Source organism: Argopecten irradians, chromosome 9 (genome assembly GCF_041381155.1).
Source record: "Argopecten irradians isolate NY chromosome 9, Ai_NY, whole genome shotgun sequence".
In the NCBI taxonomy this organism is placed as follows: Eukaryota; Metazoa; Mollusca; class Bivalvia; order Pectinida; family Pectinidae; genus Argopecten; species Argopecten irradians.
In genome coordinates this window covers 22,819,803-22,837,177 of record NC_091142.1, presented here as the reverse complement: position 1 = coordinate 22,837,177, position 17,375 = coordinate 22,819,803, and the positions used below count along the sequence as shown (strand labels likewise).

Sequence of the window (17,375 nt, the reverse complement as noted above, 5' to 3'; positions counted from 1 at the left end):
TTCAGAATGGGCAACTACATGTATATGATATATAAAAATAATTGCTAATTAAATATTTGTTTGACTATTGAATTGCATTATTAACTATTTAGCTGTAGTGTGTATGTTAGGCGTTTAAATGCTGTCCTTTCTGTGTTACAGACAAAAGTTATGGCCAGCGTGACTGGAATCAGCCAATACTGGCATTCAATCTGATTGGCAGACCGTACCAGGTGAAGTGATAAACATTAATCTTCCTAAATACAACAATCATGGATCCGGAGTTACCCAACCGCATTCGAGTTAAACTTTTTAAACGCCATGAGGATGGGTTAGGGTTTCTGATTAAGCCCCGCACACAGAAACCGTATGTAGCAGTATCAGCCTTGGTAGCTGGGGGACTAGCCGAACAGAGCGGATTGGTTCATATAGGTGATACCGTTATACGAGTTAATGAAATCGACATATCGGAAAAGAGTTATGAGGACGCGGTTGAGTTATTAAAGGCTCTTCCAGTTGACGCCCCCGTTGCGTTAATACTCCGTGGTCCTGATGGCTATTCTACCCACCTAGAAACTACCTTCCGCGAGAACGGTGTGCCGAGGACCATTCGAGTCACTAGAAAAATTGCCAACAGTGACTCAATTGTGAGCAGAATCCGACGGACCTTTTCAAGAGCGTCGTCTGCTTCGCCGAATAGGAATGAGCACAGAAGCGTCAGTCCAGCCCGGAATAGGTCCAGACGGTTAGAGGATAAGCGTACAGAAGGATGCTTTGTTGATAATCAGTGTTGTATTTGTGATATTGACCAAAATTTCCCAATTGTTCCAAACTGCAATGGAACGTCTCACAAAAATAACAAATTTCAGTTGAAAGACGCGGAATCGCAAACCAAATCAAACTCGCCAACAATACTGAGCAAGAATAACTCAAATATGAATCACTGTGATAACTCTCCCACCATTGTAGTGACTCGTCCAGTGAGTCAAACCGACCCGGACGTCATGGATGCAGACGTCAAACTACGCGGCAAAATATCGAACACGGACCGGCCAACGACGGTGAGGACACCTGGTGGCCATATCGACCAGCATGACAATAAAAAGATTGAAATTCGTCAAAATACCGAGAACATTACAGTGGTAGTTAGGGAGAATGGCGATTTGAGTAAAAATAACAAGGGGACAATGTCAACAGGTAAGGAAAATGGCGTGATTGAGAATAACAAGTTACTCAATAGTTTGACAGAAAATAAAACTAACTTGATCACTAATGGTGAACATACAGAGGACCGCGCGAAACAGAGGAGGGATAGCTTCAGTAATATAAACCTTCATAGCCCGAATTCCCAAAGGAGACGATCGTCGATGGCGGCCGTCAGTCCCAAAAAATACGTTAAACTGAGGAATTACGCCGACGAGAAACAAGTTTTCAGTGATACCCTCCACACCAAAGTATCTCAGGTAAGTCTATCTTATTTCCGGATAATCTCCGTACAATGTGTTGTGTGCATTAAGTGAGTTTGATATATATGATCTTTATATAAGAGCTGTAACACTTGTGAGCAACGTTCGATAACAATAATCCGCACTGAGATAAAAGCCACACAATCCATAATTGAGTATCTGTGTTAGATACATTAGAATGTCACAACCGATGATATATGTAAATATATTTATATTTCAAATAATCAAATTCAATTTAGAAGACATATGAGTGGCAAAAACTGATAATTGGATTATAATATTTTTCTAACCTACATATGTAGAACGTTTTACATGCATATCTTTTTCTGTACATTCATAATACAAAATAGCTTATAACAATTGTTTTAACAGCAAAAATATTTAAATGAATGTACAATTTTGATGTTGGTTGAGTTGCTCGATAACTATATACAGCGGTTGCGGTTTTAAATTTTGACCCAGAGTTAGGCAAATAATTTATGGCAGAATCTTTTTCGTCTTTGGTGACGCAAAGAGAAAAAAGACATCATGAATGTAGGTGATACTAGAAAAGGATAAACTTTCTAAATATGATAATTAAATTATTAAATATCAATATAACTTGTTGATAATAACGATATATCTCTGTGTGGAATGTCTCGAGTCGCCATTGGAATATAGAATATAAGAATATATTAAACTTTGCGGATTAAAGGTTACTGCGACAGATGCTACGGTATAGTAAAACACAGTGTTACTCATACATCTATATAGGTAATGTAGCGTAAAACGCATTATTGTACACGTGAGTAACCGCACGTACATGTTCACCTGTCAAAAGCGAGATCATCTAAATGTACCACTAGAATTCAAAACGACTTATTTTGTGATTTGCTACAGATTTCAAAGGTGAGGCTGTGTCGCTTGTGTATTTGGTTGAGTTTTACATTCTATGAACAGCTGTAGTTTTATTTAAGGATTTGAACTCATGACCCAGAGGTGCGTCATTGGTGTTATAATGTCCGACACCTTGCTTGGTTGATTGATGCTGCGGTATGTTAGTGTTGTATCTCACTGTAACAGTGGAAATACTATATATTTCAAATTCGTCTGACCCTCTCAATGCCATGGTCCGCTCATCAACCTATTAAACCGTCAAAAACATAGTTATTAACAGAGGAGTTCTGTAAGATGAAAGTATGTTGTATTTTTAGGCTGTGGTATGTTGGTCTCACTAAACTATTGTCCGTCCATTTTAGATGACTAAAGACGTGATTGAAACATATCTGCCCTGGTAACATCGCACTGTAAAGTGTAACTGGAGCGATAGTTAACTTTTAAATATTGTGTAGCAAACACAGCGCCAGGTCACGAATTGGTTAGAATATAAGCGACTGTGTCGTACGATTGTCCTACCTTGCCTATTAAGGACCAACTCATTATGTAAATAATGGATGGAGGCGACTGAAATAGAATTTAAAATACCTTAAGAGAGACTGAGAGAATGATCAAGTAACGGAGAAACAAAATGTTTTTTAACAGTTTTTTATGTTGTATTAATTTTTATCTTAGGATTGTATTAAGGATAGCATGTAAGGGGATTACTAACAAATGGTATCATTTACATGTTATACATATGCACATATGGGCACACAGATGCAACGAAAACTATACACACCTGAAAAACTGCACATACACTTCATGAACCGATGCAACTCTCTAAACCATTTTTAAAGTTTAATTATTTTGTTCCTTTATTAAAACTTAATCAAGCAAGCAAAAAACCAATGTCAGAATCCTTACCGAGAATAGATAGATTTGCAATTTTGACAATAAGAATAACAATAGGGTATCAATTTCTAACAATTGAATTGGTTGAACAGTGAACAGATCAAGTGTCAAGATATACCTTAAATTTCCTCCTCATGTATTGTTGTTTTATATTTTAATAGCTTAAAGTCAATCAATAAAGTTGAAACGTAAACCTTTGAAACATACACCCTGGTACCATCTGTTACATAATTATCGCGATTAAATTAAACATTATATACTATCTATATTGATCCAGATCTTATATGTGTTTCTAAACTAGACTCTTAATCAATTACACCTGATTTGTTTTAGTTGACTACTGCATAGTTGTTGATATATATTCGTTGGATTTTAATTTCACTAAATGCATTGATTTCACCAATTTGCAAAATTTAATATCTGGCGGAATTGTCTAAAAGTCATAGAATTACGTCGTACACACCCTGACACGTAAATGATACTTTCAATTGCAACAGGATACTCACGAAAATAATCCCCCGCGAATAAGTTCCACACAGTAACAACTATACAGTAGGTGTCATGTTACAGCTTTAGTATATAGCTAATAAACCGGGTACAAATAGAAAACATCACCCAATAAAAAAAATGTTAACTTAGTGCCCCATTAAGATCTAGGATTTGCCGTATGACAGTGGACAGGAAACGAACAAGTACTGTAAACTACCCTATTTTCGCGTGCTGTCACTTTTCGCGTGTGTCGCGAGTATTGAGGAATCGCATTCATAATGCAACAAAAATGTCTCAAAAAGATAAGGTAAGACTACAGAGGTCTCGATCGCGAAAACAAATCGCCATGAAAGATCGTTATATGTGGAAATTCGAAATTATTGTTCCACCTCGGTGTTTATGTTACACTATGAATACTGTAGTACCTCAAATATTCGTTGATGCACTTGACTGTCTTTTCGATGCTTTAAAATTATCTCATGGATACACATATTCGTGGTTAAGCAATGGCACAATGATAACGGAAATGTCTAAAACATGTTACGTTGTTTCGATATTCATGGTTCTATAACGATTACGTAAACAACGGCAATTTCACGGTATACAGTATTCCAGGCTTTACAGAGACCACTATACTGTTTTGTGTACTTCATACCAGTAACATGAAGGACAATGCATCCATGGTGACCTCGTTTATAAGCTTGTTTGATGAGAGGAAACAAGATGCATGTCTGAACTGACGTGAACTAGTAAATAGACCCAGTGTAACAGCAGACATCTCGGTTATAGATGTGCCCTAGAGCGATGATTAATTTCTATATTTTTAATTTCATTTTATACTGTTATCCTTGTAAATAACTGAATAAATCGCATTATAGAGAGAAATCGATGAATGGAAAAAACTCCGTTAACGAATTTCGCTTCCAACAGTACACGTGTAGTGTCCTTATGTTAACATCTATTTAGGTCATGTTTCCAATGTGTTTATTAATCAGATATTAGAGAAAATGAACATAATAGTTTTTACTTACTCGCACCAAAACAAAATAATACAATGTTGTTATATCATTATAAACGACCACAGTTGTTCTAACGAAGCAACTCTTATGACTACTGTAAAACAGTTTTTCTGCTGCGACACTTCGAGATCTCCATTTCAAATTTTTTCTTAAGTTTGAGAACAAATACTAGAAATACATTTTAGTTAAGCCTGATATATACATATATATCTTAAAGCAGGGAGCAGGACAACTGGTTCGCCCGTTGTCAGTATAATGTGACCGAGTGGGGTGTGTTGCTTGATATCTTCGGCAGTGCTTCAGTGACATAGCACTACAAAAAGGACAACAATTCCACTATACAAGACGACACAACACGAACATACCACAGTCCCCTAAACATGCACCTCGCACTACATACACGTGCACGTTACACACCGCATACATGGGAGGCCGTTCTAACATGACCCTGACTGTTAATAGGACATTGCTTAATCAATCAAACAAACAAGCAATATATCTTAAAGTTCGCGGAGATAAGTTTTCGTTAATGAACTTTGAAGACGAAATTCACGAAAGTAAATTGTAATCCAAATTACTCTGTAAATTAAATCTGACTCATTTAAAAACATGCAATGTTGTTTTTTTATTTCTGAGCGCCTTACTTTTTAAGTTTCACCTATCATACGAATTGTGTTTCTTTATTCTGCAGTGTTTTTTTAATCATGTCTTCAGAGATTTCGTCTTTACACTTTTTTTGTTGTAAATTCCATTCAATTCTACTCCCTTTATCCATAAATACTTGCCTATGTGAGTCTGTTCATATGTAATCAACATTCATGTTTCATGACGCCACATTCTTTTAGACGCGCAATGTCGGATCATATACCGTTATGAAGCGTAATGGATTTGTTTTCAATGTATTTTGTTAAAAGGAAACAGGAAACAATTGCTATAATATAACACGAATCAGAGAATCAAAATAATATCTCTATGAGATAAACAAATCCACATTTCTTTAATGTGGTACAGAATACAAAATATCATTTCCTTTCTCTGGCCATTGTGTTATAAATGATTTAAAGTACGAGAGGATTATATAGATACCTACTACTTATGTTTTTGCGAGATAGCGATGATCGGTATGTCTCTAATTGGGTCGTTTTCATTAACGTATAGTTTATACATTTATCAGCACGCATGTATCAACCACATTGTAGACTAGCATTGGGATTAAATATGGAATCTTATAAAGTTGTTCTATAAACGTGTTGCGAGCTATTTGTGTTAATTAGTCAATGAGAAACACGTTACGTTACACTGTTTATGTCTGATAGGCATCTTTTATTTACCGAGGTAGGCTTTATTTAAAATATGATTGCATTTAAGATATGTCATACACTATTGTCTTTCAATCTAACACGGAATTGAATTTACATTTATTTAGTTGTAGATTTATAATCGTAAGAAATATTCGCATCGCTTAGTAATGGAAGAATCATATGGTACAGACAGTATAAATAGAATAATATTCAAACGTCATGACTGACACAGAATTTTATCATTTTACACATTAATGTATCTTAAAACATCTTCACTATGATTTTGTTAATAGACTTTCTTTAGCACACCACAAGAATTACCAAGTTGGTTAATGCGTTATTTGGACTTTAGTGATGATGATATAAAAAATCCATAAAAAATATTTTGGAATGGTTTCACTCACAGTAAAACTCTCTTTGACCTTCGCGCGTGACGTGATTTGTTAATGGTATTTTCTTTATACCTATATAATTATATATAAAGACAATAAAGTTAAACTTAAAGTGATAATAATATGCGAACATAGAGTTTATTGATAGACGTGAATAAATTAACATTATGATATATGAATGAAGAGTATGCATTACATGAACTAGTTTACGTAATCAGTAGTTTTATATTTATACCTTGACCCCAAACGTTTTGAAATAAATACGGCATTTCGCTCAATCAGCCAACGTCATCTGCATTTGATAAAAATTATTACCTTTTTTCCAATGCGAATAACAGCATTAAACGTACTGGGGGTCCAGTACAGAAATAATCGGCCTACACTCGGAAAAGATGTCTGAACTCGTTTCTATTTAAAAGGCCTAATGACCTAGGAATTCATTTTGTCAAATATCTGTCTGCTGGTAACAAGCATTTCAGAAAATGTTACAACATACATGCAATTGTAGATTAATGCAAAACATTTGGCACACACCAATAAGGAGGGCTAGCTCTAACACACCAGATGACATCAACTTTATTCGGTGACCGCAATGCCTTCAGACGTAAGGTTCAAAGATGTATGCTATAATTGATCATTGGAAACAAAAGGGTACTTATTTGTTAAATCAATTATTATAAATCGTTGAAGCTTTATTCTGAACTAAGAATAAAACTGCTGAGCTATGAGACACGTTCACCACTCTGCCACCACCGTCCCTCTATCAGGTCAATGTACATGTATTATGGGCATCAATACAATGCTTATGATCGATGGGAAACGTCCCTTATATTAATGTTTTATAACTGGTAACAATAATAACGATTTGTACTCCCTAGGTTGATAACCTTCTGGTCAGCAGATCCCACTTACAGCGTGAACATGAAGAGCCTTACGAATTATCTTAATAAAGCTATTCGGTGTTTCGTGCTGTGTATAACGCAGGTCGGTCCGCCCGGACTCATGGGGGTTAATGCAAACGAAATTGTATTCATGATCTGTATCATGTTTAATTGTATCAATTGCCCGTATGATCCTGACCCATCTCCATAAATTTAACACTTGAAAGAGTAAACTATCGGTAGATTATGAATTATATATGTATACGTCAAACTGATAAGAATTTAGCAAGGATGTCCTGTTTGTTAATTACAAACTAGGGAATAGGTTTTTAGAGTAATTAGTACCACTCCCGTAAATTTTGATAATTCATCCGGAATCCACGTAATGTGACTCCTACTATATGTGGTCATGCGTGGACATGGTCGGGGGAGACATCTTTTTAATGTATTCTTGTTAATACACTGCCGACTCCATTTAGATCGGATGGAAATATTCGGTAAGCTAAGCTTAAATATGTCAGATGAAATGTAATTATTTCACAAAAAAAAAAAAAAAAAAAAAAAAAAACGTTCTCAGTATGATCAGGGAAGATTAGCATAGGTACAAAACGCGATTAAATTTGGAAAAGTTATGAAATATAAATACAATATTATGATATAAGAGCAGTCCACTTAATTGATTTTGTGAATCAATGTATTTAGCAGCCTTTTTAGACATTCAGAGTCCTTCAAAGTATAGCATGCACCATATTCAACCCACGAAGCTGACAGGGCGTTCATGCAGAAATAGAGCAAAGTAAGATGTCTTTACTTAGGCCTTTACAATGAATCATAAAACCATTGCCCAGGATATATCGAACATCATTTTATAAAATAAATACATTACGGATTATATTCTCAGCCTAAAAATTGTTTAAGATAAGTGGCGGTGAAAGAGGAAGGAACGTGTAAAAGGTCGGGACGCTTATTGGGTTGATTACGGTGTTACTTTTTCTAATGAAATACACATGAAAAGGCGGTATGGATTTATATAGATATTGCGTTGTTACAATTGTAATCATGTTTTTATATATTAAGTCCTTGTGATAGTACATCTACACCTGTTCTAGAGAAGGTTATAAAAGCAGTACACACATTCACTACTGTGAAGTTGTCGAGTTTACAATGATTGTTCTTTCACAGGTTTATACTGAGTGTATGAATTAAATACTAGTATTGATGTATTGACAATCATGTATAGTTTAAAACAAATATTGCTCTTCAATTATATATATAAGTAACAAGTTGTGTTAAATGAACTACGAAACGTTTGACCCTTCCATTGTTTAATCAAATACAGAGGTTTTGAGATTAATTAACTTAGCTTTAAAATGTTGCAGTTATTCGTGAAACGAATCTGCTAAATAAACTCAAATAATTGCCTTTCCTATATACATTGCACATGTAACCTACACAGAAGTTCTGGAAATAGGAGAGATCGGTACTATTAAAATAACTGTGTCTGGGTGGTTTATATCTATATTCTACCAATATTGACCATCTTGGGATACCCATGAGAAAATACTATATGTTCTTACTATGTTTATTTAGGCTTTGGGAATTCTGGTTTCAAACCAAAACTGAATTGTTATGATGCCATAGGACGAATTAATGTTCAAACTAGCAAATTATAATAATAAAAAAACCTAAATGGGTAGCAATGTCTATTTTAGGGAAATACAATAGGTTAGTAACATACGCCTTTATATTGGAGTCTCAGTGTAGGCAGCCATTAATGTACTTCATCAGGGTTTCGTGCTGGTATTTGCAAAAGTCTTGAGACACCAGTATCTAGTGTGATTAGATCCTGATGCGATTTTAGTTTAATATAGATTTCTTATCGAAATCGAAAGTTAAGTACATAAAAGGGGTGACGTTCGTGTTAGCAACCATGTACATAGAATGACTTGAGAAAGAATGATTAGCTTAGAATGCCGCTGAAATACCGTGAAAAATAGCATGATATTTAAATTCGCCTGGTATGAGTTCTGAATCTTCTGCTATACGATAGAAATTGCATCTCATGATTATTAAAATGAAACAAACTTTTGTAATTTTACTGTAATCGCCTATTTTCAGACATACGTCCTTTCTTTTATAGACTAATTATGTAATGTTGTTTGGATATGCTCAATGATTTGTTGCCAACGCTTTTAGCATGTGTATATATTGATTATTATTTTTTGAGGTAAAAAATGAAATTAAACTGCATTATTTCTACTATGCTTTATGTTAGAAATATACAGTGATATACTCTACGATGAATCCAGTATGCCATATATCTTTATGTACGTGATTATATTATAGGAATGCATTTTTGTGATTACTGCTTCAAGTATAATTACGATTCTTCAAAAGACATATGGATTACAAATTTCTCAATATATCAGTAGTTGTTCGAAAAGCTATTCCATTGATTGAGCCATAATAAATCTTAGGAATCACTTGAAAGAAACTTTTTTGTTCCATCCATGTGCATCGTTTTTCGACTGGCGCCGGTATCTAAAAACAATACTGTTCGTACTATAGGCAAAAAGGATGAAACGAGCACCTGTTAACAAAGATGTTTAAACACTTAATTATTTACTGCAGGGAATCAGTTGAAGTATTATGTGGTGATTTATTAATAACCCTTTCCACAACGAGTTCCACATTGCTATAAAGAGGACAAGCCTTTGTGATCATGGCTTTAATATCACAAATATCTGGATTTACAGACATTTTTCCAATTTACCTAATAACACAACTGTAAGCGCTATTGAAGATAAGCACTGAACACTGTATATCTAGTCCGGTAAACGCGCTTGCTGTTGAATGTTAAAGTACTAGTACTCCTACCACGGATTTTCTCGGCAATTTCCTTTCGTTATATCGTATCTCCCACGAAATACACGAATATATGGTAACTTTCAGTATGAAAAAGAATATTGTTCAAAGACGAAACCTGTGATGAAAAAGAAATGTTAGTGTATTACCATCGCACATATATATAAAATCTTATGTAATGTTACTCTAACGTATGGTTATGACACGTAAGAATATGTCAGTGCGAAAACCGATGAGCAACAAACACTGTTTAGGCTTACACTTGCAACAATTGACAATAGGCTATGGATAATTTTTAAAGCGAGTTACCAAAAAAACGACTATTACCTCAATGAGTGGACGACCGTTAAATTTACTACGTAGCAGTTGGGGACACTGTCATATGCTCTCCTAATTATACATTTGTAATACCTTAATTAACATTTATACTCCATTCGCATATTGAATTAACATAATAAACATATTTCGTGAGTTTCATGTTTGAACGCAAATATAATTAATGTATTTGACTGTGTAATCGCTGAACACTTTGCTGGCCACGGCAAGCCTGGTTATGGCATATATACTCTAGGGACATTGTTGAAGGGATGAACTGTTATTCATGGGGTACCTTATGTTTGATAATAACTCGACTTTAAGTCCAAATCCCGCTCCCGCGAGAATATAGCTAGCGCTTTAGACATCCATTATGTTACAAATATATGAATTAAATATATGTTTGTCAATCAGATATGTTCATTACAGGGATGCTGGATTGAAATATGGCCACCGTGAGGATACATTTGAAAATAAATTAACTCAATTGTAAATGTTTTATAAAACATTAAAATGTGATGTGGTAAAGTCTGGACAAACAATCTATAAATCAACACCTGCATAGGCAATGATGCACATTAAATGTGAACGCAAATACATAGGTATGAATTATACATAATAAGTGACGCATGAAAGCTAGAGAATTCACAAGGGGATGGTTACAAAACAACATAATAAATAAAGAGCGAAATAGGAAAAGAAAGATAGAAACATTGGTATGTTTTGGATAAGTTTGATATATCCACAGAAATGTAATAACGAGTAAAAAGAAGACCTCTAGTTTTTATCACAATTTTTCACAAGATCGTTAAGATAATTGTGTAAGGTCAGCATCAACATTTTGTTCCTGTGTCCATTGTTCGTTTGAAATCTGCTTTGATTACGATACCTGCCTACGATTATGCCTATACACATACTAGCGTATGGTTAGATTTTTTTGTTGGTTAAGTTATATTCACATATAAAATAGTGTGCAAGTTTTAGGGTGTCAAAACTGCAATTAAAGATATGGTTATTCATAGTAATGATGCAGAGTTTACCAAATATCTTCTGTATCACGTAATGTATACTGTAACCATGTATGTATGCGTGTTTTACCTATGGGCCGTACGGCCCGCAGAATAAAGGAACTTGAACTTGACCTCTTCGCGCTTAACATGAAATGTAAAGTTAACACTTCTTTTCTACATCTACAAAGTGCCATAACTTCGTGAAGAAGGGCGTTTGACAAAACGGCGCTAACATATGAAGATATCGCGCGATATTGTTTTGTCCGCAAAACATGAAATCTGCGAAATAACAGATAACAGAAAAAACTATAGTAACTCTTGTTACGCAAAATATGAATATAGTAAAATTTACAATTTTTGTTTGAAGTTAAGATCACAAAATGTCTAACTCGCGAAAAAAATCTGCACGATATGGCTGAAATATTTCGAGTGGTTGACCCACTCATTTATGTGTTCAATACCACCCTGACTAAGCGGATACTTCAGACATACATACAATCCCCATACTGTTTTAAGGAAGAAAACATGAATCAGGTGTGTATATTCTAGTCCAAACTGTCAAAGGTACTTTGTGCATTTATATTTATTGGCGGATTCATATAACACATTCATGATTTTACGTTCATTCACAAGTACAACAGTACACCATTCAAGCACTACCATAGACAATTGTGGATGTGTCTAGGTGCTATTCATCGCCCTCCACATAAGATGTGACGGTTGATTGACTATTGATTGAGTGCTGTTCTGAGGGACAAAACAACTTGTGTTTGTTCGTAGTTCTACTTATAAAGAAATATCAATTATGATATTTGTATTTGACATATGAAATAAAAAGTACAGATATGTCGTACGCTCAGGAACCATTATAATATACAAAAAAATTCCAGCGTTAATATAGGCGCATCCGAGTTTATAGTAATGCCTTAATTAAATATTTGACATGCAATCATATGTTAAAAATACTACCTGAAAGTGAATCCATGACTCCTTATCAATAAGTAAAAAGGATATGTTTTCAGTTTTTCAGCGGTTGTATTAACTATTTAAGTCGTCATATAAAGGTATCGTTTTTTCGATTTCATGGCTAGCATTAATATCATTTCAAATTAGTATAACACATAAATTGCATGTTATGTTTTGTTTGTTGCCGTTTATCAGTACAGCTTGTCCCGTGTCATCCAGACCGCCATCTATTATATAATGACTAAGTAAACAATTTTGTCAACATTGCAATTATGAAAACGTAATAATCCTATAGACACGTCAGATGACCTATTCTGCTAATTCAAAATGAAATATTATTGGGTAATACGCCCTGTGGCGCTCTTGAGAACAAATTGGTAGCATTTATTTATAACAGTCAGATTGGATATTTGTTTTTTGAAGGATTACGATGACCGATTTAAAATTTACTCGGCGCCTTTAAAATTAAATAAAATCATCTCTCATAATCGAAATATTTACTTTAAATCAAGTTTCTGGAAAGTGTTAACGTGTACAGTGTATATTATAAGACTCTTTCATATGTGGATATGAAGGATAGGGATATTCTACCCGAGGGTCACAAAATGTAGTAAAACCCGAGGCTTGCCGAGGGTTTTGCAACATTTTGTGATCCCGAGGGTAGAATATCCCTATCCTTCATATCCACTTATGAAAGAGTATTTTTCTTTCATACCACGACGACGTTTAACTGCAATTTTACAACTATAATATCCCGCCATTTTGAAATAAATTCGAAGAAATCCACGACTGGAAGTCAATTTCCATACATGAAAAATTACGTGATATTTTCAACACAAATTCCGTTGCTTGCATCTTTTATAGTAAAACCAGTCAATTTTGTGAAAAAAATGTTAAAATTTTACCGAGGAAATAGAGATTTTGTTGACGCCGTGACGTCACGAGGCTTTATTGCATGGGTAGCCATGCAATACAGCCTCAGGCGACATGAGTGTATTGCCCTAGACCAGCCAGTATTACACGTGTAGGTATGAATATAATCGGATTATAATCTTTTGATTAAAATGTCAACACAAACTCCAAATCACATCAACAAATGATGTACACATGTTAGTTGAAAGTATACCTCATTTATAAGGTGTATTGGTCACGACCTAAACATTGGACACATTCTTTTCCCCAGTTATCTCTTTTAAAAACTTTCACATCGTAATAAGTCATGGCTACATTAAATATAATCCAGGGGCTAAGATGGAGAATACATTATATACATTATATAGGTCCGTTGAAGAGACTTTGTCATATATCAGATGCCAATGATAATGAATGCAATTTAATTGAAGCATATCGTAATGATACATGCTATATGGTTTTAATGCAGTTTTTTGCCTTATAAATACTTTGCGTTGAATCCGATCATTATGCAACATTCTGTTTAACTTGTTTAAAACAATTATTCATTGGCAAACATAATATAAGTTAAAGAAGGGTTTTAACTTCATAGTTTTTTGTTTGTTTGTTTGTTTGGTTTTTTTTTGTTCTCTCTGGGTTTTTTTTTTTTTTTTTTTTTTTGGGGGGGGGGGGGGGGTTGGGTTGGGGGGGGTGTGTGCATTTAACTTTTGTAAAGCTTTTCTCTTGATAACTTACAATTATATAATACCAATTATGACCTGATTGTTATCATTGTTTGTTGTAGTCGGTGCCATGTGTCCACTCCAAGTGTTTAGGGTCTATAATGACCCACCCGCCCAGTCGACCAATCGGAGAGCCTCGTTCTCAGGAAGAGTTGTTAACACAGGCGAAGGAGTTCATCGACGAATACTACACAACAATCAAAAGGTTTCTATGATTATTAATTTATTAATTCTAATTACTTTATATCTTCCGCGATTTAATTTTTTTTTTGATATCTTCTGCAAACAAGACAAAATAACATGTTTGATGCATTAATTGTACACTAGTTCACAGATCCTCTTTTCGAAACCAACTCGTTTAAACATCCTGCCGCGAAACAGTGTACAATATATCAATTTAATTTTGTTCAGTGTAAATTTGCTTAAAACTATATATATATGATTTTCAATAAGTCCGTTGTTATTTATTTCAGTTGTGCATGATAAGTATAATGTAAACAAAGATAATACTGATAAAAAATAAAAAAAAAATAGATAAAATATTACCCCCTGTTTACAAGTACATGTATGTTGTTTGTTAAATACGCGAAGCAATCGGAGTGTGTTTACATAGAGTACTTAAAAAACTATTGAAATGTCTACGACCTTTAAGCACTGAAATGGAATTTATTAGAATAGACGTATATTTTTACATCTGTAGTTCGGAATTTGTTCCTTATTTGGGACTGGTATCATGAATCGCTGGTAAGTTTGCTACATCCCGAGTCGTGCTAGTGAATAATTCACAGAGACTTGTATTTAACGATTACACAAATAATTTGTATTTATACCTACAAACTAATCACCCACGCCTGTGACGTACGGTTAAATATCCGGGTGTTGAATATTTTACATACCACTTCTACCTACAGTAGTGTTTATTGGGAAGGACAAAATGGGGGATTCATTTTTGCATCTCCGAAAAACAACAGCTAAATAAGTTGAGACCATTTTAATTATATAAGGGAATCGTTGACTATTACATGAAATAATTCAATTCTGGCAAACTACAGGACAAGCAAACGCCTATTTAAATACTTATATAGTATAGACTCAGTCTTAAAACATATGTTTTAAACAATCAATCGCTTATGCTCAAGTGATATCTATCCGAATGTGTTTTTAGACATTTTGACTGTTCTTCAAGGTGTTTTGATAACGGAACTAAAATGCCGTTGAGTGCACAAAAGTGGTATTTTAATTGATCATCGTTCAGATCATGAAGTACTACCATAGCAAGAACAATGGTAATCTTCGCTTCGAGATTTATTATAAATCGCGAGTGCAGTTACCTGTGAAAGATAATGTCATAACCTCATAACACTAGCTGGATGACGCCCTATGGATTGATCTATTTGTTCATCTAAGATCGACCCTTTCCAATCCTACTACATATATTTCAGAATTAATGATAATCTAATATGTAAAGAATATTCGTGTGAACATTTCGGAGTGAAGTTCATAATACGTTTGTAAGCATCTATGCAATTCTATTAGCCATTGCAATTAAAAGTCAGTAATACATGTTTATGTATAACTAAAGACTTGTGATATAAAGAAAATGCATCAACCATGACAAAGGATTCAAAGTGCATAGTTGTAATTCCCGTTCATACCTCACTGGTTTTACATCTCAGATTAAACACAGAGGCCCACCAGAAGCGGTGGCAGGAGGTGGAATCCAGTATAGAGAAGAGAGGTACCTATGAATTGACGACAAACGAGCTGACGTATGGAGCAAAGACTGCATGGAGAAATGAGGCGCGGTGTATCGGACGTATTCAGTGGAATAAATTACAGGTACAGTACATTGATATTGCTAGTAGTTAGTTCATTAAGGTATAAATTGACGTCCATTACATTTTAAAGGTCCTATTCAATTAGTACTTTTGTATTTGGATTGCTCCGATAAAACTGAGTAATATATGTATGCAAGAAAATAAAATTGAATCCTGGGATAACTCAAGGGTATTGTTTTAGATAATATAATAAAGCTAATATTTTTGTGCGCCATTCAATTTCGAGTATTCCCATAACAAGTAGAAATCGTGAAAATAATGGTAATGGTAAATGTACCATAGACCCTCATAACTTTAAAAAGTATTAGGCATAAACACGCGAATTTAAAGCAGCGAAAATAAGTTGGTTTACAGTAAATACTTGATTAATTGTAATAAGTGCTAAGTGCTATTTTGATTTAGGTATTTGATGCCCGTCATATCACAACAGCCCGTGGGATGTTTGAAGCTATCTGTAACCACATCAAATACGGCAACAACAAAGGCAATATCAGGTACGTCCATTTGGCTTGGTAATTCCACGTCTCCAGCCATATGATTAGTTGTTAAAACTTAATGAATTTATCTTGCCCTATTTGCCCTTTGACGTTCTTGTATATTCCTTAGGACGCGTGTTTGTCCTTTCGATTTGGTGTATTGATTATCTGCTGTTTATTATGGAGCCGTCGTCCGACACTGTTCTCGCCTTTATCTGCTGGAAGCTAAACATCCGTAATGTTATTGTATTGCCTTGAATGGTCAGATATCATCACTATAGTGTCTCTTGGTCCGCGTCACATCAGTGCAAATCCATCTGATAGGATTGTTTTCCTGAAAAAGAGAAAATTCTTGACCATATATGTCAGATTTAACAATTTAAGACAACCTTTTACTTATCAATCGAATGCCACTGTACAACAAGTACAATATTGATTGGAATGATGTTGACCTGTGCAAAGTAGATGACATGATTGTAACGTCGCCTATAACGCAGAGTAGACATAAAGGTATTACTATTAAGTCATCGACGTTATACAAAAACAGGTATCCCTGCGATAACTTAACGTCCCTTTTACAAGGGTGATCAATTTCAAACTTTATGGTTAGCTCTCTTAGTACAGCATTTGCTTTGGAGAATTTTCTGAGTTCGAAGGTCGAAGGTAAATCTCTTCCAATAAAATATTCTATTATAGGCATTGGTTATAGTATTTAATTTGCTATTAAATTTAGATTGCTGAAGATCAATGTTGTTTCATACTAAATTTAATAGTGAGCCGCTGGACCATTTTGCAGCCCGACAGTGTACTACTTATATCCACCAATTGTTATATCAAAAAATACGAAAATTAAAAAAAGACTCCCACAAGCGATTTTCTATTAGAGTCCGTTGTTCAAATGTCCTAACGGTTGTCGGGACCCAGCACCACGGAACTTTCTTTGACAGGTTTTTTTAACTCAAGTCTATGTGAAA

General features: G+C 34.6%; 1 protein-coding gene across 4 annotated transcripts in view; it reads left to right on the top strand.

Annotated features, from left to right (window-relative positions):
• Positions 1 to 17,375, top strand: part of LOC138331803 (nitric oxide synthase, salivary gland-like) — a 118,645-nt gene that overhangs the window by 81,357 nt on the left and 19,913 nt on the right. For all 4 annotated transcript variants that reach the window (XM_069279584.1, XM_069279583.1, XM_069279586.1 and 1 more), the window contains 4 exons: positions 142 to 1,442; positions 14,150 to 14,292; positions 15,764 to 15,926; positions 16,328 to 16,419. In XM_069279584.1, the coding sequence (XP_069135685.1) occupies positions 252 to 1,442; positions 14,150 to 14,292; positions 15,764 to 15,926; positions 16,328 to 16,419 (1,589 nt within the window). In that variant the 5' untranslated portion in view covers positions 142 to 251. The remainder of the gene's footprint in view (positions 1 to 141; positions 1,443 to 14,149; positions 14,293 to 15,763; positions 15,927 to 16,327; positions 16,420 to 17,375) is intronic.